At 39.7% G+C, this 23,107-nt stretch overlaps 1 protein-coding gene across 3 annotated transcripts in view; it reads left to right on the forward strand.

The window, feature by feature from the left end:
• Positions 1-23,107, forward strand: part of fbn1 (fibrillin 1) — a 52,079-nt gene that overhangs the window by 13,185 nt on the left and 15,787 nt on the right. For 2 of the 3 annotated variants that reach the window (XM_067495917.1, XM_067495916.1), the window contains exons 10-40: positions 608-760; positions 876-1,100; positions 1,725-1,877; positions 1,959-2,078; positions 2,172-2,297; positions 3,624-3,746; positions 4,682-4,804; positions 5,409-5,561; positions 6,067-6,120; positions 6,221-6,346; positions 6,462-6,587; positions 6,695-6,814; positions 7,090-7,227; positions 7,323-7,373; positions 7,468-7,593; positions 7,757-7,984; positions 8,069-8,194; positions 9,278-9,406; positions 10,586-10,711; positions 12,176-12,301; positions 12,390-12,512; positions 13,151-13,276; positions 13,860-13,985; positions 17,748-17,870; positions 18,237-18,359; positions 18,465-18,590; positions 19,759-19,881; positions 20,068-20,190; positions 20,501-20,668; positions 21,755-21,823; positions 21,918-22,043. In XM_067495917.1, coding sequence (XP_067352018.1) covers positions 608-760; positions 876-1,100; positions 1,725-1,877; positions 1,959-2,078; positions 2,172-2,297; positions 3,624-3,746; positions 4,682-4,804; positions 5,409-5,561; positions 6,067-6,120; positions 6,221-6,346; positions 6,462-6,587; positions 6,695-6,814; positions 7,090-7,227; positions 7,323-7,373; positions 7,468-7,593; positions 7,757-7,984; positions 8,069-8,194; positions 9,278-9,406; positions 10,586-10,711; positions 12,176-12,301; positions 12,390-12,512; positions 13,151-13,276; positions 13,860-13,985; positions 17,748-17,870; positions 18,237-18,359; positions 18,465-18,590; positions 19,759-19,881; positions 20,068-20,190; positions 20,501-20,668; positions 21,755-21,823; positions 21,918-22,043 — 4,008 coding nt within the window. Of the gene's footprint in view, positions 1-607; positions 761-875; positions 1,101-1,724; positions 1,878-1,958; positions 2,079-2,171; positions 2,298-3,623; positions 3,747-4,681; positions 4,805-5,408; positions 5,562-6,066; positions 6,121-6,220; positions 6,347-6,461; positions 6,588-6,694; positions 6,815-7,089; positions 7,228-7,322; positions 7,374-7,467; positions 7,594-7,756; positions 7,985-8,068; positions 8,195-9,277; positions 9,407-10,297; positions 10,437-10,585; positions 10,712-12,175; positions 12,302-12,389; positions 12,513-13,150; positions 13,277-13,859; positions 13,986-17,747; positions 17,871-18,236; positions 18,360-18,464; positions 18,591-19,758; positions 19,882-20,067; positions 20,191-20,500; positions 20,669-21,754; positions 21,824-21,917; positions 22,044-23,107 lie in introns of those variants that run through there. The other variant, XM_067495918.1, reaches the window with a different exon arrangement.

Here is a 23,107-nt window from a genome sequence, read left to right on the forward strand (position 1 = left end):
ACACATCTGTAAGGCTTGAAATTTCAGTTTGACACATACTGTACAGAACTCACATGTGTACAGACACAGGTTTCTGCACACATGATCACTTTACCCAACAGGAGAGGATGTTTGTGAGGAAGGAATGTCTGAGTCCCCAGAAAACTATTGCGCCAAACATTTCAGTCTGTTTCCCATGCAACAACACTCAAACATTAACAACTCTAGCCCCTTCAGGGCCAAAGTGTTTTTTGTTCAACCAAATCAACGCTTGCCTCACATCTTGTTGAACTTAACCAAGCAACCATGGATGGTTTCTCCATGTTAGTGTGCTGAATTGGCTGGTGTGAAACAACACATGATATATTTTTGAGTTATTAGGGAACATGAGTGTTAGTCATGCTGGTTCACAGTCCAAGAAACTGCAGGATGTAGAAAAGGTTGTCTTAAATAGGAAGTGACGACTGTTTGAAGTGGTTTCTTTCCTCCAAATGACGGAAAATCTGAAGCAACAATGACTACTTTTTGATTGTACTCCTGCCAGTTTACTCAAAATGCAGACAACACATGCCATGTTCCATCTGGCACGGTTGGCTTGACTGACTTCATGCTGGGTTGTTTCCCACAGATGCTCGTGGTGGGTATTGCTATGGTAGCCTGTTGAATGGGCGCTGTGCCAACCAAAACTCACAGTTGTTGACCAAAATGCAGTGCTGCTGTGACAGTGGACGCTGCTGGTCTGATGGGTCCACTCCTGAGATGTGCCCCATTCGTGGAACAGGTGGGGTGACTCTTCATCACTTGGCTTTAAAGTTATTGTTCTCTTCTTTGGGTCTCCATCTCTCAACAAGAGACACTGAGCTAACCTCGTGTTATTTTTCATACGTCATTTTTAGATGAGTTCCAGAAACTGTGCTTCCACATACCAGATGGGAATGGTGCAGTGGTGATACCTGGTGTTCCAGGGGGCCCTGACCTACCTGGAATCTACCCAGTTCCATATCCTGGTACAATTCCTGGGCATGTTCCTGGCCAAGTACCTCCTCATATTCCCATTCATGTCCCAAGACCAGCCCCAGGACAAGATCCAATACATTTACCTATACAGCCACCTCCACCAGGTAAGCTCCTACTTTGACAAGCTTTCACTCATAAAATCAAGTTGATGCATGCTATCAATTGCCTATAACTCACACTTCTGTTCTAAGTCAGTGGGAGTGTAATACCCCATCTTCCACTGACGTTAAAATGTCAGTTATGAGCTTCAAAAAACCACATGCTTCAGCCAAGGGGCTTTATATTAATAATGTAAAACTCTCAAGATGTGTATTGTGTAATGACAAAGTGCTGCTTGTTTCGTTAGGTATGTCCAATCCAAAAAGAAAATATTCTCATGTTTTCAGTCCAGTAATGTTAAATGCTCAGCATATTTTTTTATCTTGATGACAATAATAGTACAGTAGATCCTCAAAACTAATACTTAAGTGCACATGTATTATAAATGACATTTTGCTTTTGCAGACAGCTAACATGTTTATTTTGCAGTACATATTAATTTGGACTCTTATACATTAGTACATCAGCATGGCACATAATTATTCCTACAATTAAGGTGTCAAACTAAATTTCGTCTAGTCTTCCAGACAACTTTGTACTGAACAAAGCAGATTCAGGGGATTTTTTTTTCATTACCGCATATGTTTTAATGGTTATTGATGATGTGTTTGTGTAAATGTTCCCATCAGGTCCTAGTATTATCCAAACCCAGAATATCACCAACATGTGCCAAGCCTACCGCAACCTCTGCCTGAATGGCAGGTGCATCCCCATGCCAGGCATCGGATATCGCTGTGAGTGCAACATGGGTTTCAGGTTGGATGCAAGGGGAGAGTGCATCGGTAAGTTTTCAAGGGTGAACTAAGTTTCCTCAAATCACATGAAGGTGAATAAAATTACTGAGCTTTATGCTTGCTCTTTAGATAAGGATGAATGTGAGGGAAACCCATGTGTACATGGAGAATGTGTGAACACCCCTGGATCTTACATCTGTCAGTGTCCTGCTGGATTCCAGTCAACTGCAACAAGGACAGAGTGCCGAGGTTACACACATAGACAAACACAAACACAAAAACACACACGTACACTTTCAGTGGGTGTATGTGTTAAATGTAATGTCTGTTTGTTTGTGCCAGATCTGGATGAATGCGTGGCCAATGGTCGTATCTGCAACAACGGGCGATGTGTGAACACAGAGGGCAGCTTCCACTGTGTCTGCAATGCTGGATTTGAAATTACAGAAGATGGCAAAAACTGTAAAGGTCTGTCAGTTTCTGACATGTGCATTTATGTAGTAGAGGCATTTTAAAGGGTGGTTCCCTGTAACAACCTCAGTATGAGTAATGTTTATGTTTAATGGACCATGGATCTGTTGGAGCTGGTGATTTAATACCAGTGCTGGCTGGAGACATGTACCACAAAAGACGGGATTTTAAATGATCATGCTGGTGGTTTTGTGTGTTTAAGCCCATTAACTTCAAAATCTGTACATTTTAAATTGGTACCAACCTTTTGTACAAATGAATCCTTGTTGTTTTTACTTCTAACCCTAAGGGTTTTCATTTGTTTCTGTTTATTGTAGTTTGCTGTAAATCTTTAAAACTAGAGGCTTTGCAAAGGTAGTAGATAAAGATACACTCTCTTCCCACTTTCGATTAAGGAGTTGGGCTGAGGCTGACATTTTTTAAATGTTATGAAACTGATGATCCCACAGTCAAATCCACTATGTGCTTTAGTTGGGTGGGCGTAAGGATGGGATGGCGAGGTTAGAGAGAGAGAGAACTCAGGATTTGACCTTTGACCTTTCTCTCCAGGCTGCTTTGTATTTGTAAAACAGCTTTTTCTGTCACTTGTCATATGAACAAATTAATGAAACCCTGAAAATACTGACAGATTGGAGATCTGTTTTTATTACATGATGCTATGCCTCCATCCTCTCTTTAATAACTTTTCATTCCAGCCTTAAACACTATTGCCAATAACACATGGGAAAAAAAACAAAGTCAGACAAAAAGTTGTACAAATTAGTTCTCATCCAACATACCCTGGGTATGCTGGCAAGGGCCAGGTATGCCTTGTTCTTGCCAAATAATATTTTTGACACATGGCAATAAAGTTTTAGACATGGGATGAATAGAACATTCTCCCTGTTCTGTTTGAGAATGCTCCTACATCTAATATTAAACAGTTGGCAAATCAAAAGCAAATTTTTCGTCCAAATTTCCTGATTCCTGTGTTTGCTTAATATTTGTATTCTGGACTTGATTTTCTCTTACTTAAACTGCTCACAAGTGATTTGGCAGTGATTTATCAGCTGTCATATGTGTTCTTGAATGTACCAAGGGGGTTTTGAAAACAATTTTTGATTGGCCTTGCATTGCTTAAAAGAAACAGTATACCTTTATTAAACCAAGCTTGTTCAGTGAAAGTCTTGTCAAGACAGACTGAATTAAATGAAAATGGAGTTTATTCTGTATTGTGTAGTTCAGTGATAACATAAAATATATTAAATTTGTTGTTAATCCATCAGCAAACTGCATCTGTCCTAAATGCTCATCAGTTTACCAACTTTTTCTGTTCATCCACAGACCATGATGAGTGTCTGTTCAGGAACATCTGCCTTAATGGAATGTGTATCAATGAAGATGGTACCTTCAAGTGCATCTGTAAACCTGGATACTTGCTTGACAGCAGTGGACGCATGTGTGTAGGTGTGTTTGTCAAAAGCTCCGCAAACGGCTCTTAAAATGACATCTCTGCGTTCTCACGTTCTGTGGCTTAAGCACCAGATTGTACCAGATTTGAGTCCGTTGTTATTTTGACATGCATTTTTAGCTAGCTTGGAAGGTGGACACACCTCTGGCATGTTAGCAGTTCTATTATGTGAGTCTTAGCACACAGGGAAAAAATCCCCCAAAAGCCTTGGAAAAATCCCTCAGCATCCTTGGCAGGCCAGCTGGACATGTGGATAGCTGGGGCCCACCTATTTGGAGATTATAGCAGAAAGTCCTCCCTAAACTTATTCTGTGCAAAAAGTAAAGAGACTGAAAACTGATAAAACACATAACCATACGCATGAGTAGGACAACCAGTAGACTAGTTTCTTATGGATGGCACTGTCTGATGCTATATGGAACATTAAACAGATGGTATTAAATGTAATATTGAAAAGTAATACCATATATCTCCAAGTAGCCAACAAAAGCCCATGCTTTCAGAAACCAACTTGTGATCTCAGAGACACTGACCTGGTGAAGTCACAGCAGAATAAATAAATAACAGAGCAGTCATTAATGAAATGTGTAGTCTAAAGGGGCCCCGTGCCAGTGTGTCTTCTTACACACCCACACAGCTCACACACACACATAAACACGAAGTTGTGCATGCATGCCACATCATTGTTTATGCTCATTATTATAATTATTTTAATACACTTGATGGGATCAAGGGGAAGGTAGAGAATGTTCTCTCAATTGAGGACATAAACCTGAAACTTTTGGTTGCATTTTTAAAGAGTTAAGTACCTTAATACTTTCATAAACAATATTTTAGCGGAAAATTGGTGGATTTGTAATATAATCTAGCCTCTCACACATAAATCTAGTGGACGTGTAGAAAGTACTTATTTTGTTGTTTCTGTTTCTAGACATTGATGAGTGTGAAACTCCAGGCATGTGCATGAATGGCCACTGCGTCAACACGGAGGGATCTTTCCGCTGTGACTGTATGGCGGGAATGGCAGTGGGCCTGGATGGACGAGTCTGTGTTGGTGAGTAAATTTATATGTAGTTTTGTTTCCATAGATATTTATGAGCTCATTTAGAAAACTACAGCAAAGAGTAATCTCACACAAATCTCGTTAAAAATGAATGCTATTTTTAGGGTAGCCTTGCATTTTTTTTCTTAAGAAGTTACCAAAGACAAAGTGAAAACCTTCTTCTTCTGTTTGGCATCTGTCCCTCTGTGTCAGACTTATTGCAACTGGAAGTTCATTATCAATAGATTTGATATTGATAAATGTTTCCCTGCCTCCTCCCTGAACTGGCACTTACAGATCAGACCTGTTTGGGTCCTATTATCAACATTCCCACATTTTTCAAAATGACATGTCTTTGTGTATTGTGTGGGAAGTGTCGAAATGCTGTTGTTGGGTCTGGGTGAGTTTTCGTCAGGATGATATCAGAGCAAGAGAATGCTTCAAATCCCTGGATATTATGGAAAGAGAACAACCATTTGTTTTGCCAGTGTTGTTGTTTATTGGAACCACAGACTCTTGTCTCACTTTCTGTGTCTTTCTCTCTGTCTCATGCTACTTTCCAGATCTCTTGCCTAATGTGTTTCTCATACACTCTGTCTTGTTTTGCCCCAAACAGACACACATATGCGCAGTTCGTGTTATGGTGGCTACAAGCGCGGGCAGTGTGTTAGGCCTTTATTTGGAGCTGTGACCAAGTCGGAGTGCTGTTGTGCCAGCACTGAGTACGCCTATGGAGAGCCCTGCCAACCCTGCCCACCACAAAGTTCTGGTATGGGTATTCAAATCACTCCACCCTTTACACATATGGAGCCACCTCCTGCTGACTGACCTACTGACAGACAATCACAGCTTGTGTTTAATTCAAAACACACCTGTCAGTGTCAGGGTAACCTGACCAAATGCTTCATTTTCTTTGACAGTTCAGCTTGAATATGATAAATGACAGAATTGCAGTGATTAAAGCTATTTGACAGGGGTGCAAAGAGCTGGGAAATACTGACAGCCTCTACACACACACACACACACATCTTCCAATCACTTCTCATTAGTCCTGCCTATTAAAGTTTCTGTATCAAAAGTTGCCAGCGCTGCACCACATTAAAAAGATGGCTTTATATACAAGTAGACTAAATGAGAAATCCTTGACATGGATAATGACATAGTATTAAATGTCTTGCTTTACAATTTCTTGGATTTTAGCAAATGCAATATTTTCAAAAACTTTTATTTCTTCTTTTATCAACCAAACAGTAACATTTGTGCTTTTTTTGCAGCTGAGTTCCTGGCATTGTGCCCCAATGGCATAGGCACATCTGGTGATAGAAGAGGTAATGTGCACAAGCTTATCTAAGTTCAGTGGTATTAAAACCACACAAAGATTTTTCTCATTCTCTAATGTTGTCAACTTTTTATCCTTTGCCTTTTTAGATATTAACGAGTGTGCCCTCGACCCCGACATCTGTCAGAACGGAGTGTGTGAGAATATGCTGAGGACATACAAATGCACCTGCAACGCAGGCTTTGAGGTAGACCTAACAGGCAAAAACTGTGTCGGTAGGTGAACTACTCTATGATGCCCTCTTCTTCTTGTAAAATTGAAGTACTCAGCCTTAATAACGAAAGCCATTGTTGGGGAAGTCATCATGTCACTTGTCGTGTTTTTCTTCAGATATCGATGAGTGCATGAACAACAGAATGCTGTGTGAAAACGGTCTGTGCAGGAACACACCAGGCAGCTTCTCTTGTCAGTGTCCCAAAGGATACCTCTTTGACACTGAAACAGACATCTGCGAGGGTCAGAGACTCATTAATTCATTTGCATAGTAAAATGTCATTACATCAATGCATTTACTACTGTATGTCTGCTATGTTGGGTTGATAAGAGTTGATCTTTCTTTACAGATGTAGATGAGTGTGTCTCTAGTCCATGTATTAATGGAGATTGTATGAACAGCCGAGGGTCCTTTGCGTGTTTGTGTTCATTGGGCAGTTCGCTGGACAGCTCTGGTCTGGAGTGTATAGGTAAGCATTGTGTTGTTTGGATTTGATACGATTACTAAAAAAAGAGATGAGCCTAGTGAAGCATGGAGAAACGGGTTGACCACTAAGAAGCCGATCAGCACACAATTTAATTCACAAGTGCTAAGGAGATTGATTAAATAACTGATCACAAACCTTTCGCATCGATTGCAATATAATGAAATAAGAAAGTACCAAACCGGTCTGTGTTGACCCACATGTTTCTTAGTTTCTTATAACCGATTGTCTAGTAACTATAAGGATTGTGTCAAAAACAGAGACTACTAAGAGCACCTGCTGGCTAAAGATAGTCAATAATCGCTGTGAAGTCAACATTAACGGGGCTACACTAAAGTCCCACTGCTGTGCCACGCTGGGGGAAGCCTGGAATAGCCCTTGTGCCAAATGTGAAAAAGGTGAAATGATCAATTTGCACATTTTAATAAACCACTTTCTGATTTTACGACAAACTTCACATACTGACATTGTATTATGTGCCCTATTTTGTCAGATCCAATCTGTACCAAAGGCTTTGCTAGAGTGAGAGGAAATGTCTGTGAAGGTAAGGTCTGTTTTGATTCCAAATAGAGCTGGAAGGTCTTTCATTTCATTGGAGTGTAAAACACTGCGTCTGTTTTTTTCCTGCTGACTCTTAGATGTGGATGAGTGTCAGGTCTTTCCTGGAGTGTGTGTCAATGGCAAATGTATCAACACACCAGGCTCCTTTTTCTGCCAGTGCCCCCCAGGAATGACTGTTGATGTCAGTGGCAGAACATGCATTGGTGGGTACTCTTTATTGTGATGTTATACGTAATATACTATAATAATAGTCAAACTATGATGATTTGAACATGATAATCTAGCGCACTCAACTACTATATTTTTCCATAGAAATTTTGAAATTTCAATCAAATTTTGAAATTTTGTAAAATGTGTGTCTTCCAGACCTGCGTACAGAGCAGTGTTACCTCACCCATGAGGATGAACGCTGTGGTGCTCCCATCCAAGGCAGACATCGCGTGGATGCCTGCTGCTGCTCAGTCGGTGTGGCCTGGGGCCCTGAATGTGACGAATGTCCAGAAAAAGGCACTCCAGAATATGCCCAGCTCTGTCCTCGGGGCCCAGGCTTTTCACATAGGGGTGACTTCATCAATGGCAGACCCTTTCTCAAAGGTATTGTACCATCCACACAGGCTGCAAACTACACTAGTACTTTCAACAGTCCTCTCACCTGTCTTCATCTTCTCTATACCCTAGATATAAATGAATGCAGGATGATCAACACCCTTTGCTCTAACGGGAGGTGCAGAAACACCATCGGCAGCTTCCGTTGTCGCTGTGATAATGGCTACGCTCTGGACTCCGATGAGAGGAACTGCACTGGTGAGTGGTACTGAAGAAGTTATCGTAATTGCTCATTCAGTTAGTCATCAAAGACATTAATCAACAATTTCATTTTGGTGAAAATGTCAAATGAAAAAATTTGCTTCACAAATGTGAGTATTTCAAGCTTTTCTCTGATTTATAAGGTATGCATGGTTGTGGGAACATGTGCCATGTTTGATCAACATTTTGTAAACTAAACAAGTCATTTATTAATTGAATAGTTGCATACGCAGAAAGACTTGGTCATGGAAATACTTATTAAATGCCACAATGGTTAATCCACTGTACCATTGTTGCCTTTTTTGAATTTGAATCTTCTCAGTAAGCAGCACACATGTTGCCAACAATGTAGCAGCCGACATATATCAAGCTTTTATTTTTATGGAATGTTTGCTTCACATCATTTATTGCAGCTTCCTTATATCTTACAAGTCTAGCCCTACTTCATCAGTCCCCCTTTCTTTCCCCTTTGCCAACACTAATTACATTAAAGTGGTTTAAAGACATTGCCTACATCCAAATCATTCAGTCTAATGGGAGCCTGGCTGCTCTGGGCTTGTTGGAGCTGGTCCCTGTAGCATGGTTAGCGACAATCCTGCTCTGTTGAAATGTGCACAGATCATTTAAGGTTTAAGTGCCAGTGCCATTACTTTATTCTGAAATAATTTATAGGCTTCTAGTTGTCAAAGATATCTGGGACATTTTAAACTCAGGAGTGAGATCACATCCCAAGCCTTTGTGTTGAGTGTTTTAAAATGTGCATTAAAATCAAAATGACTGGGGCCTTTTGATTTAGACTTTGGGAAAATCACCTTAAAGAATCTGCTCCCTAAATCATGTTTAAATTCATCTTTTAAGTCAGTCTCTGTTTCATTTACTATATTAAACCTTTGCTAAACAGTGTGTGCGTTTATGCTGTTAAACTAACATTTATATTTTTTATCTCGGCCAAGCTGTTTTTACTATTGGTCTGTGTTGACAAAAACGTTTGCCACGTTTTTCATTACTCTTCACATTTAAACAGTTGATTTGAAGGAATGTTTAATGTTGCTGAATTTTGTTTAATCCCTTTTCCTGTAGACATTGACGAGTGCCGCATCTCTCCAGACCTGTGTGGACAGGGCAGGTGTGTGAACACACCAGGAGATTTTGAATGCGAGTGCTTTGAAGGTTATGAAAGTGGCTTCATGATGATGAAAAACTGCATGGGTAAGAATCCTCCAAATCCAAACACTACTAAAAATACACACAAGTTTCATCTTTAGCTTTTTACGATTTGGCTCAAAACGTTTTCCTATGCGATATCTTAGTCTGTGAGGACATGACTGAGAGCTCTCTCAAACCGCCTGCTAAACTTGCAGAATCTGAGAGTTACGAGTTTTGCCAACTACTAAATGTCTCCAACTACAGAGCAGGGAAGAATTGCCACAGAACTTTAGTACCAGTCACAACCAAACCTCCGCCGTGCTCCTTCCCGTGCCATAAGCTCTGGATGAGGTGTTTAGGCTAACATGCCAGAGCTCGAACTCACTGTTTAAATGGTTGATGTAATCTAAAATTTGCAGGCTGTGTACATTTATATGTACTCTATGTGTGTGTGAATGTGCATGCATGGATGGGATGGAGAGTTAAATTAAGCGGGTCTAGTATGTGTGGCCCAAGCTTTGTCACAATCACTTTGCAAAAGTGCTCCACAGAGTCTTAATGATAATTGTTCTTTATTACACACTTGACCTGCATGTGAGGGGCCCACAATCGGTTGTCCAGCTACATTTTTTATATGCAGCCTGTCCTAATGATCTGCCATCTGTGAATATACTTAATGCTCTGTATTTCTGTTCTGGTTCGCCATACAGTAGATGCTGTTTTTAGGAGAAATGACACTCACACAGTGGACAGTTTCAGTACTTTCGTTGGCCTGAAGTCAGCATTAGACTAAAATTGTTGAGACAAAATTTACTTGCACGCTGCGGCAAGAAAAACAGTGGTGACTGGACGTAATGCGGGCAGGGCTGAAATCATAAGCTGTTGGTTTTGACAGGGCTCACAGGCTAACAAAAATAACTCTTAACTCTTTATTTTTCTTACTGTCAATCTCAGTTCTTAACATCACTGCCAGCCGTGGGACAGCTTCCTGAATCAAGTTCCATTCCCACTCTCCTAAACTGAAGTAATTTGCAGGACATAGGTTAACAAAGTTGAAGCACAACTAGCAAAATTGCCAGAGACCATCAGGGCTCACACATGAACTGGAAACACAGCTTGAGTGTAAATAAAAAACTGGAAAAGGGGAAGCAACTATTTTCAGAGACCAGTCCAAGTTTGATGAACTCTAACACTAAATGTCTTGTGTCTGTTTGTTCTGTACATGGTCGTGTTCTTTTTCAGACATCGATGAGTGTGAGAGGAACCCTCTGCTCTGCCGTGGGGGTGATTGTATTAACACGGAGGGCAGCTTCCAGTGTCTATGCCCTGATGGACACGAGATCGCACCCGATAAGTCGGCCTGTTTAGGTGAGTCATCAGAGAGGAAGTTCAAGCTAATTCTTCCTCTCCAAACTGAGTTTTTCTAATGATGATAGAAAGACAAAAGGGTGAGAAGAAGATTGGACATGTTGTCACTAAGTTTTACATGACCAGGGAGCTTTAGATCATCCTCCCCTGTTTGGGCTCTCTGGGGTAATTGGAGCTCTGTTTGGGAGTTAAAGAGATGGATTGACATCAACTTTAGACATCAAGAAGCAACAACTTTTATGTTGCCTTTAAAATTTACTTTTTTTTTGTACTTTTTCATTTTTAGATTAACAACTACCCTTTGTTTGTGTAGCTTTTACAGTTTATGAAACCATTTATTGTGTACTTTTAACCAGAAGTGTTTTTTTCAGGGTTCTTTAGATAGTCCTCCACTATGTCTGGTTTGTTGACCATTACTAGTTTGTCAGTCTGTATCTGGAAGTCACACAGGATCTTAGCTCTGTCATTAGCATCTTCCATATTTTAGATACTTGAAACTTAAAAGTTGTTGCAGTACCATCTCTGTACAAGAACAAGAGAAGAGCAGGTCTTTTTTATCGTTTCCTAACTCCGATGTTTAGATTATATCATTGAGCTGATCATGCATTATTCACAAGAAGTCATTGTGATGACCTAATACAGTTTGTGAAGGTTTCTGTCCATGACCCAATGTTCAGTCATGGCTCCTTAAGCTCATTTATTTTCTTTATTACCACCCGAAGCAAAAACAAGCATTACTGTAATCTGCCCATTTCATCTGTTCTGAGACAATGGTCTTTATTATTTCTGCTGAAGTGCTAAGATGAGAATGATAATAAACAGTTACATAACAAATTTCAGATGAAATTGCCTAATGATGTCAGATTCATTGTTTGAAAGGTCTTTTTCATTACCATACTGCTCTATAAGGGATTATCTGTCACAGTTTTTAAATGAACACTGATTGATGTTCTCTTCTGTAGTCTACTTGCCCCAGGCAGGTTCTCACTTGAATAATTCATGCACACATTTGGTGCTATATTCACGTGTACAGATGAAATGATTAGTCAGTTAATAATTTGATCAATGGACAGAAAATTATAATACTCTTAAATCATCTTAAACCAACAGAATAAACAACGGCTGGTTCCAAAGTTTTCAGTCTTTTCTAAATTATAAAAATCATATCAGGAAGGGCATCCGGAGTAAAAACTGTGCCAAATCAACATGCGGACAATGATCCGCTGTGGTGACCCTGAACTCACGGGACAATATAATATAATATATTTTAAAAATAAATAAATAAATTATATATATATATAAAAAAATATAAAATATATTATATTAAACTGCATTTTGCGGGTTGGGACTGTTTCTCAATGTTTGTTTGTAGTTTCCCCACATGCAAACATGAACTTATACTGATAAAGATTTTCTTTTTTTTCTATCAGTCTAAAATGTATTAATTTCTCTGTTCTGTCACAGATATCAATGAATGTGAGTTGAGCGACAGGCTGTGCAGGAACGGTCAGTGTGTCAATATGATCGGCCGCTACCAGTGTACCTGTAATACAGGATACAAATCCACTGAGAACAGAGTGGAGTGTGTTGGTGGGTACTGAACGTATGACTGGTTCTTTACAAACAGACTTTTTTTTTTTGCTATCAGTATGTGACAGTGTGTTTTTCTTCCTCTCAGACATCGACGAGTGTACAATTGAGAACGGAGGATGCGAGACTTTCTGCACCAACTCAGAGGGTAGCTATGAGTGTAGCTGCTACAGTGGATATGCCCTGATGCCTGATCTGAGAAGCTGCACTGGTAAATAGCTGTTTATCCTGTCAGTCATCCTGTCAAACATTTGTCGCTTATGATTCTACAATTCTCCTGTATTTTTGCTCGTTAGTTTTACATGTCGGGTTTTCTATACATTGCACATATACAGTAGCAGGACAAAGATATTTCAAAGGTTGTGTTGGATAGACCTTAGTTAGGACTAGAAATAAAGCAGCATATCAATAAACATATTTCATTTAATAGAGCAAAACTTCTGTAATTTGCCTGCCACATGTTGGCACAAGAAACATACACTGATTTAAAAAACAAAAAACAAAGTTAAGACTAAATCTGAAGTATTACCAGGTAACAATGAATCCTTACTGGCCAAGATGCTGTTTTATGGGAAATCTTTCCAAAAAAAGAGCTGAAAATTGCTTTTCTGTTACAAAGCATAGTTTACTTTTTTGGCAAGCTCTATCCTGAACTGACATTATTGATTTTTGGGTGAAAAAGCACACCAGTATTAGTGTAGCCTTGTATTCTGCTCTGCTCTAACCCTTTTAGAAACTGTATGCTAATTAATAAATTAGTATTCACGTCTGTTTAACAGGATTTTCTTTCCTCCAGACCTTGTCTGGTGATATTGGCTTGATGATTTTCCATTTGTCTTCAATTTTTAGACATTGATGAGTGTGAGGAGAGCCCAGACATCTGTGATGGAGGCCAGTGTACCAACATTCCAGGGACGTACCAGTGTCTGTGCTTTGACGGCTTCATGTCTTCTGAGGATATGAAGACTTGTCTGGGTAACGGATGCATGTTTTATGCCCAAAATAAAAAATTCTCTGCACTTATTAAATCCAGGGGTTTCTCAGAGATTTACTAAAACAATGTAATGATCGTCTTAAAGGTTATCCAAGATGAGTCATGAGAATAAGACTTAATGACTCCAGTCTCTAAGCCTCTGCATAAGAGAATTGAGTGTTTTGTTGTTGTTGATTTATAAGAGAGTGAACATTGTGTTAGTTTGGTTGAGCACGGAGGAATGCATGACATTTAGACGTCTGGTTCCACTGAGTGAGAAAACAAAACCCTGACACCAGTGATGTAAGGACTACTGAATGGTTCTACGCAAACACATACTCTCTAATTGCTGTATTTATTAAGAGTAAACATATTTTAAAGCCTTGGTATAGTTCATGATGTAATTTTTGGGTGACTCAACTTCTTTTATTACATCTTATCAAACCTGTTTGTCAGATCGAGTCAACAAATGAGCTACTTCAGTTTTATTCATTGTCATAAACTTTTCTTTTACTATAGTCGCGTTCAGCACATTAACATTCTTGCTCCTTCTCTATTTCACTCTGATCTTCTATCCCTGTCTAGATGTGGATGAGTGTGAGCTGAACCAAAACATCTGTCTGAGTGGGAATTGTGAGAACACTAAGGGATCTTTCATCTGCCACTGTGATCTGGGATACTCTGTACGTAAGGGAACCACAGGCTGCACAGGTGAGGGAGACAAACAAACACACACACACACACATTTGTACCAATAACAAAATGCCCTGTCAGAAGAGGAACGTAGACAGGAGTGAAAGGATGGTGAGTCGAAAAAAAGAGCTGCTGCTGATTAAGTAGTGAAGGGGAGGTTTGTGTGTGCGTGTGTCTGTGTGTGTATGTGTGTATGTGTGGTTGTGTCAAATCCAGTGAATGTAAGCAGGACAGAGGTGCGAAATGAGAGGATGCAAGGAGAATATCTTGCTAACCAGAAGCAGCTCTAACGCAACTCAGCCTCATTCAAGAGCTCCTGTGTGACTTGATGAGAAACACACTCAGAAACACACATACAGCATGAAGTGCACATGCACACACACATGCATCAGCAGTAGGGGTAGTCGTTCATCACATGTATGCATCACATTGCACCTTTGTTTATTCCTTTGTTGCTCTTTCATTAAGATCATTTAAACATTACGTGATGGTTGGAAGAGTTTGGCAGCACGTAATCACCTGTAACAGCTCCAGAACACATAAATACAATATCCATCCGGCCGGTAGAGCTCTTTGCTAGTTTGGACTTGCTTCTCGTCTTGCTGAAGTCAAGTTTGATTTATAGGGCCACTTACTGAATTTGGGAATGATGGCTAGTTAAGAGTTTGCCCATTGATCTTAATTGGCATCGTTCTGTGATCAAACTGAGTCAGACTCACAGTCAGCAGCACATCAGATTCAGCACTTCCTTCAGACGCAAATAAACAGGTCATTTATCCCCCCGCCCAACTTACTCCCTCATATTACTCAAACACAGCTGCACGCACACACACACACACACACACAGACACACACACACACTCAATCTAATCCAATTAAAATGTCCATACTGTATTTTTTCATGTTTTGAGAAATCTGGGGTTGCAGTGAAGCCGACAATTCTGATTCACATGTTTGGAATTTAAGACCCAGAATACCAGGAAGTCAAGATGCTAATTCCTCTCAGGCAGACAAGTAAATACTACTCATTTTAGAACAGATTCCATTACAATATGTTCTCAGAAAATGGATATGCAGTCAGTTGTCACTGTAAAATGTTCTTATGTGACCAGGTTGGTATGTGTGGACTAAGCCCTCCTGCATGTGTGAGTGTTAATGAGTGGTGCTCTCAAACCCAGATCTGATCCAGCTGTTGGTGAAAAAAAGTTTTTTTCCTCTTTTATTCGACAACACTCAGAGCTCAGGGGCAGGGAGTGAGCATTTATATGTACGCTTTAGCACTTTTGTGCCATTGCTTGTGTATTTGAAATTTCGGACTGGGTGTAGACAGTGTTATAGAGGTGGAGTTTAAAAAGCTGGTTTGAAATGTTCGATATAAATAATGGTTCTGCAGACATCTTAAATGCTCAGTCCTTGTTCAGTTTATATCATATATAGATTAAAGCACAGAATGACTTCTGGAACCTTATTAATGAAAACATTCATTAAGGTTCTTCTAGTTTGGTAAGTACACACCAGTAAAACTGAACTTTGTAAAAGGAGAAAATATTTGTTGTGAAATCATTTCACATTTCAACTTTAAACTGCAAACAAATTTTTAAAGCTGAAAAAATACAGAAGTAATATTTCTATTAATTATATTAAAAGATCTTCATTACCTACTGACTAATTATCAGCATCAGATAAAGGTGGAAATCACTTTAGCTGATAAATAAGTGAAATAAAAAGTAAAATTCTCCCTCTGTAATGTAGGCTAGTGGAGTTTTCTAAAAGAGTAACACTAAAGGACCTGAAAATTGTACTTAGGTACGGTTCTTGATCTGGTCCGATTATAATACAGTCAAATCATTTTGGTTCAAGTGAGATTATAGAACTTTAAAAAAAAAAAAAAAAAGCGTCACAATCTTTCCCCAAAACTGAAAATCTATTTAGGACACCCAAGGCTTATATTTTCTATCTGATAGTTTTTTATCTGATAGTCACACTCTCTTAAAATCTTGTAGTTTTGTAGTGTTTTGAGAAAGGCAGCAGACATTTACACAGTACTTGTATACTGAGCAGGCAGAAAGATAAGACAGAAAGGCAAACAGATAACAGAGACATAATCAGGCAGGTACACAAAATGACAGACAGCTTGAGAATCAGGTGGATAGATGTGTAATTCTCTGCTGTCCTTTTCTATCATTGTTGGCCCCTTTTCTGTCAAACATTAGGGTATTTAAATCGGGCTTCGTCTTTGACACCAGCTGTGACCGCTGAAATGTTACTTGCATGCAAAAAGGTCTGTTTTCTTTTCACATTGCCACATGAGAATGTGTCTGTGTTGTGCTCTCTTTGTCATCAAAGGCTTGGGGGAAATGATTTTTAATTCCATCTGTAATCCAAGGAGATTTGTTTGCTCCCATCCCTCATATTAACCCTGTCATCAAACGTAGTGTAAATATACCATACCCTGTCCTCAAGCACACTATAAACCAGCAGCACTAATCTGTATTTGACAGTGTTTTCAATTACTACCCTCACAAAGATGCCCAGAGAGAAGTGTGTCTCATTGGCCAATGAGTCTCATCTTGATTGAGTTCATAACAAGACTTTCGTTGATGTACAGGGACACACACGCGCACACAATACCTGCTGTAGTAACATTTAATTATAATTAATGACATTTTATGTGAACTAACATTTTTTAGTAATGACGACTAAAGTAAAAAATGACAAACCAGATGTTTTGTTTTAACGTGTGTAAAAACTAAAGTGTTTTAAGGCAACAGGGCGGTATTGTGTTGGTCAGCGTTTCACAGAGTAGTTTTGGCTACCATTAGCTATCGTTGTTGTAGCTATATACAGGTTTTTTCCATCCTGCCACGTTCCCTAATTAATCGTGTCAGAATTGCCTGAGAAATAAGAGCCACTTCCTTATTCACAGTGTTTTATCACCACTAGTTGCTTCATTGGAAATCAGTATTGGTTACACCCTAAAGGATGTAAACAGCTATGTGGGTAGGGAATTTTAACAGTAGCCAGTTTATTTAATTTAACAGCTCTCATTAATTGCTGTTGTCCATTTATTAGAATTTAGAGTCACATTCTATTGGTTAGCACATGCTGTACGGAGAGGTGTGTTTATAACCACACTATCTACTATATAGCTCAATATTTTATCCATTGGCAGCGGATATAATTATCATGGTTTCACATTTTTATAGAAATTATATTTGGGAAAGATTAAATTTCCAAACTTGACATCTGGGGTGGTGAAAAATAACCACAGAGGGTCTGTAATGTCCTGTTACAAAAACCTCCTATCAGAGATGCAGTGTCTGTAGACATTAACAGACACTGTAGAGGTTAAAGAAGGAATTCTTTGCCTAAAATAACCTGTGAAATCCTAGTGCAGACAGCGCAGACAGAACAAGGCCTTAGCATTATAATATCATTCTCCCTCTTGGGCTTATTATAGCTCTCTGGACACACTTGCACAATGAAAATCCAGACTCTGGATTTGCTCATTAAACCTTCACAGGAAGACTGTCAGAGTTAGAGATCATGAGAATGTCTCGGTGAATTCTGCTCTGAAATACAGCGCTCTATGGATGAAGAGAGTGAGCCAGAAATACTTATTGCTGTTGTCTTCTGCTGCTGTTTTTATACACTTCAAACCGAGCCTCAACTCGCTTCATGGCGCCAAGAACCCCATAGGAAGGAGAGTCAAATCATCAGACCATCATAGCAGTCTCTGTTTTTCTTTACCTGACTTCTTGTTTGTTTCCTCCATGTCAGATATCAATGAGTGTGAGATTGGAGCCCATAACTGTGACCAGCATGCTACCTGCACCAACACAGCTGGCAGCTTCAAATGCAACTGTGCTCCAGGGTGGGTTGGCAATGGCATCAAATGCAAAGGTAAATGCTCAATAGATTAAAACAATAGTATATATTAATCTGCGTAATGTAATGCATCAGAATTCTCAGAATGTTGCACTTAATGTAGTGTCCGAGGAAAATGAAGTGAGAAAATCCCATTTTTTCTCGGACATGGCATAAGCTTTGCTCAAAGTTGGTGCAAAAATTCCAAAAACCAACAACAAATTGAGCCTGTTAATATAAACTGTCAGTGTAACCAACATCTGTCAACAATATTTTACTTACTATCTTATTAATTTTGGTCTTTTCATAAGACTTTATTGACAATACTATAAAACACATGTAGATTAGGAAGTTACCACATGCATGAAATGTAACTGCTGTTGGGCTTCTGTTGCGTTTCAGACCTGGATGAGTGTTCAAATGGGACACATATGTGCAACAGTAACGCCGACTGTCGCAACACACAGGGCTCATATCGCTGTGTGTGCAAGGAGGGGTTCTCTGGAGATGGTTTCTTCTGCTCAGGTCATACATAAAAACTAATATCCTAAACTTCATTGTTGTTTTTAAAAACAGAAATGGATGCACAGTGTGATTATAGACTGTATGTGTGTGTGATCACCACTACAGACAGTGATGAGTGTGCAGAGAACGGCAACCTGTGTGAAAATGGCCACTGTCTGAACCTGCCAGGAGGCTTCCGCTGTGAATGTGACATGGGTTTCATCTCCACGCCTGATGGCAAGGCCTGTGAAGGTAAGGCAATGTAACAATGCTATTCCTAAATATAATAGTCAGATTCTTGAATTGGTAAGTTATTTTGAGGAATGTTTGAAGCTGCACTAGTGAATGGTTGCCATCCTGCTTAGGAGAAACAGGCACGCTAAATATTTGGTGACTTCACATGAACCTGTGAGATAATATTTTGGACGTGGAAAATAAATAGCTTAGAATCTAAGGTTGACTTGTGAGAAAATTGCAAAGGGACGGAAAACAATGTTAAATCCCCCTTGTTGCTTTATTTTATGTGGTGATAATGTGGGCTTTTTGAATTGTAGATAACAGTTTATAGTGAGATTTAGTTTTTTAATTTAATCTTATTTTACACTTTTTTAAGTGATACAGATTTGCAATACGTAAACATTTATTGTTTACTCAGCATTCAAACTCAGCATTCATTCTCAATGAAGTTCTTATTTTTCGCATCCTACTGAGTGAACGTAAATGTCTACAGGTCTAAAAACCAACTTATTCTTCTGAACTTCTTTTTGGGGACCTTATTAGTTTGATGACATGCCTAAATACTGTCCAGGTTTGGTGTTCCTAGGTAGGCCTAAGACAGTAAATATCTTAGGTATAGTTTAATTTGGAAGTTACATTTGCATAGAATAAAAGTATTAAATTGATGTAACATTGCTTGTAGACGTAATAAGCTGATAGCCTGTATTAACATTAATGGCCAAGGGATGAGTGTAATTCAGGCTTCCACTGATAAGGCATTTCTGGATTCAATTGAATAAGCAGACTGACCTCATAGTGCTGATGTGTCAAACATCCTGAAATAACCCGTCCATTTCTCCCTTCCTCAGCTCAGGCAGGACTGGACAGTAATGACTTGTGCAGAGTCTAATGATGTGGAAGAACACAATTTCACAACCTTGGCTGCTGCTCTCATAGTGTGTGTGTGTGCTTGCGTGCATGTATGCGTGTGTGTGTGTGTGTGTGTGTGTGTGTCTGGATTTGTCTGGGCATTTTTTTGCCCCAGAACTGTCATTCTTTAGCAGAGGTGAGCAGCCTTCACTTCCTATTGCAGGCTGCAAATTTTCCACCATGATCCCATGATCTACTAATCCCTCACAGCTGGGTCACTCTCCCTCTCTCTTCCCCATCTTCATAATTCTTTGTCTCTCTCACTTTTTTACAGATATAGACGAATGCAGCTTTGCTGACATCTGTGTCAATGGTCGCTGCCTCAACGTGCCAGGGCTTTTTAGGTGTGAATGTAACAGTGGTTATGAACTGGACAGGAGTGGAGGCAACTGCACAGGTAAGACTAGTCAACAGTGATGCACTGTTCATGAAAACCTATACAACTGTAATACTATAGCAGTTGTAGTGAAGAGATGGACATGTGTCATACCTCCTAAGATGCAGATGAAAAAATCACTTCCATCCTCTTTGTAAAAAAAAAAAAACAAAACTATTTGACAATTTCTTTTTTTTAATTTCTCAGATATCAATGAATGTTCAGACCCGACCATCTGTATTAATGGAATGTGTGTCAACATCCCTGGAAACTACCTTTGCAACTGTCCACCAGACTTTGAACTCAACCCCACTCGTGTGGGCTGTGTAGGTGAGACTGAACAAGTTCTTATGCTGTGTGTGATGCATGTTGGAGGTCAGATATTTCTGACATCACCCAGTAAGGCAGCATCAACCGTAACCTATTTCACACGGTGGTAAACAATTAAAACTCTCAAAAAAAAGATAAGTGAAAGAACACTTTCACTTATCTAACAAACACACTAAGAAGGAGATTTAGCTCTGACATCTAACGTACATTGTACACACCATTGGTATGCACAAATACAGTTTAGCGTATCATAGAATATGCCTAGACTGTATACCTGAACACCTTTGTGTGTGTATGTGCGTGTTTACAGATACTCGCTCCGGAAGCTGCTTTCTTGATGTTCGTTCTCGAGGAGATGCATCAGAGAGCTTAGACTGCTCCAATGAGATCGGAGTTGGTGTTTCAAAGGCATCCTGCTGCTGCTCTCTGGGCCAGGGCTGGGGAAATCCATGTGAATCATGCCCCTCGGTTAACTCGAGTGAGTCATCCCATCATTACGAAGATTCTGCTTGCAGTTGCTGCTTGCTGTTTATTTTAATGTGACAGTTGAATAGGAAGGTCTAGCCACAAATATACAACCAAATAGTAGGCTAAGAATTGACATAACACACCTCCAGTTAGTGTTAATGTATGACAAACCTGGGTCAACACACAGCAAACTGGCTATGGATGTTTTCCTTACTACACCAGATGTAAATATCATACAGAAAGTTCATCATAATAATTTGTATAACATTTTGTGGCTGTTTACCTTCGTTGCTCAGTGTTAAGCATTCTGACATGAGTAGACGTAATACTATTATTATACTAACTTTAATTTTAATAAAAATTCTCAAGTTACCAATGCCACTTTGAATGTCAACTATGAGTTATTAAAGGTTGACTTTGATAACCTTGAAACCCCACGAAATCCTTTATTCATTTTTTTTGTCTCAGGGGTACAAAGTAAAGCAATGAAATCAGTCAGTTGTTATCTGCCTCCATTACTCTGCATTCAGTGTTTTTCTGTCTTACCATTTCAATTGGCAGTAACATTTAAAAAAAAACAAAATGCAGATATATGTACCGAAATGTGACTCAAGCTAGATAAGGTGTGAATTACCTGCTCTGTCAACATACTGTGCATGCTGCCTGCTCTTGTCATGCGATGAGTATGTTTGCTGTAATTGTTGTTGCTGGTAAAGATGAGACAGCTTTGTGCAACTTACTTGGAAATTGCCAACAGATGGTTCAAAACATTACAGGGAATGACTCATACTTTTCAACCAGTGCTTTTCAAAATATTTGCTCCTATGACGAGATGAAAACCTTTTTCTTTTCGCTTTGTAATTCTGAGTAGCTGCAGTCATGTCCGGTCCACTGGGTTCTGTGGATAACTCTGAGATCTTAGATGGCTGATCAGAAAACAGAATACGGAGCCTTAGGAAACGAGTCAGTGACCAGAAAATGTCTTTTTCAGCCATCTGACCAACAGGGCTGTCCAATCTACAGTAAAACAACCTTGATTGTGATTCATGTGTCACTGTTTCTGGTTAATGTGATTTGGTGGTGTTCTGTGTTACAGCTGAGTACAAGACTCTGTGTCCTGGAGGAGAAGGCTTTAGACCAAACCCCATCACTGTCATCTTGGAAGGTTTGTGTGTGAGGTTTTGATCACAGTTGCAGTCAGTTCAACAACATCCAACCACCCATAATGTCACTAAAGTTTTCCCTCCCACTTCTGGCAGACATTAATGAGTGCCAGGAGTTGCCAGGCCTGTGCCAGGGAGGACGATGTATCAACACGTTTGGCAGCTTCCAGTGTGAATGTGACAGAGGTTACGCCCTCAACACAGAAACCAGAGTTTGTGAAGGTATTACACATACACATATGTTTCTCTTCAGTCCCACAGAGGGATGAACGAACAGGTGACCTATTACTCTCTAGCTCTTGCCTTTGGACGTTTTAGTGGGAAGGAAATTGAGTCCATCCGTTGAGGTCTTCTTTCAGTGAGTAAACATTGAGAGATAGGGAAAAAAGAACCGAGAGCAAAAAGACAAAGAAATACTTGACCCTTTTGTCCTATCAACAACACTGCAGCTCATTTTAGCTCAATATGTGTCTGCTCTAGTTCCCGTCTGTTGCTAACCCATCAAAGCTCAGTCAGGATGATGAGACAGCTGAGCGCCTAACTGTGTCCAGAGGAGCAAGGCTCTGATGTGGTCAGCCCTCTCCTCAGGGAAGTACACTGAGTCCCCTGTAGACAGGCCAGAGATGACAGAGGGTGGGAGAGACAGAGGAATGAAAGATAGAGGGGAAAAAAGAGATAATTGAGAAGGTTTTTAGAAAAGGAACAGAGAGGAGAGGAGGGAAGCTAAGGGTTAGACAATGACGTGTGGCTGGCGGCATCTTAATTAGCATGTATTTGTTGGCCAGGAGAACAAAAGCGGGTGTCTGCTCTGTTAAGTCCAGGCCTGAACATCCATTATGTATCTAGTCAATCAACAGTTCAGCTGGGCTGGATCGAACAAGCACTGTGTGTGCTATTTGGCAGTAATGTTGGTAGAGAAGGAATTTCCAGTATGTAAAAAGGAAAGCTATTACAAACTTTCAAAGGTAGGGCAGCTCGGTGGTGAAGTGGTTAGCACTCTTGCCTCCCATCTATAAGGTCACGGTTTCCAACCGAAACATGTGATTGGACTGTCCGGGATATATCCTGCATTATGCCCAATGACAACTGGAATTTGCTCCAGCCCGCCAACCATCTTTAACAGGACAAACGGTATAGATAATGGATGGACCGAAGTACTAAAGTGCACCAAGTAAATTGGAAATTTTTGACTTATGTGAATGTTGCAAGTTCCTGTTCAATATAATAGTTAGAGCTACTGTAGCCATGAAATGAAAGTAAATAAAAGTAAAGTGGAAGTCTTCATG

This window comes from Channa argus, chromosome 2 (assembly GCF_033026475.1).
Source record: "Channa argus isolate prfri chromosome 2, Channa argus male v1.0, whole genome shotgun sequence".
NCBI lineage: Eukaryota > Metazoa > Chordata > Actinopteri > Anabantiformes > Channidae > Channa > Channa argus.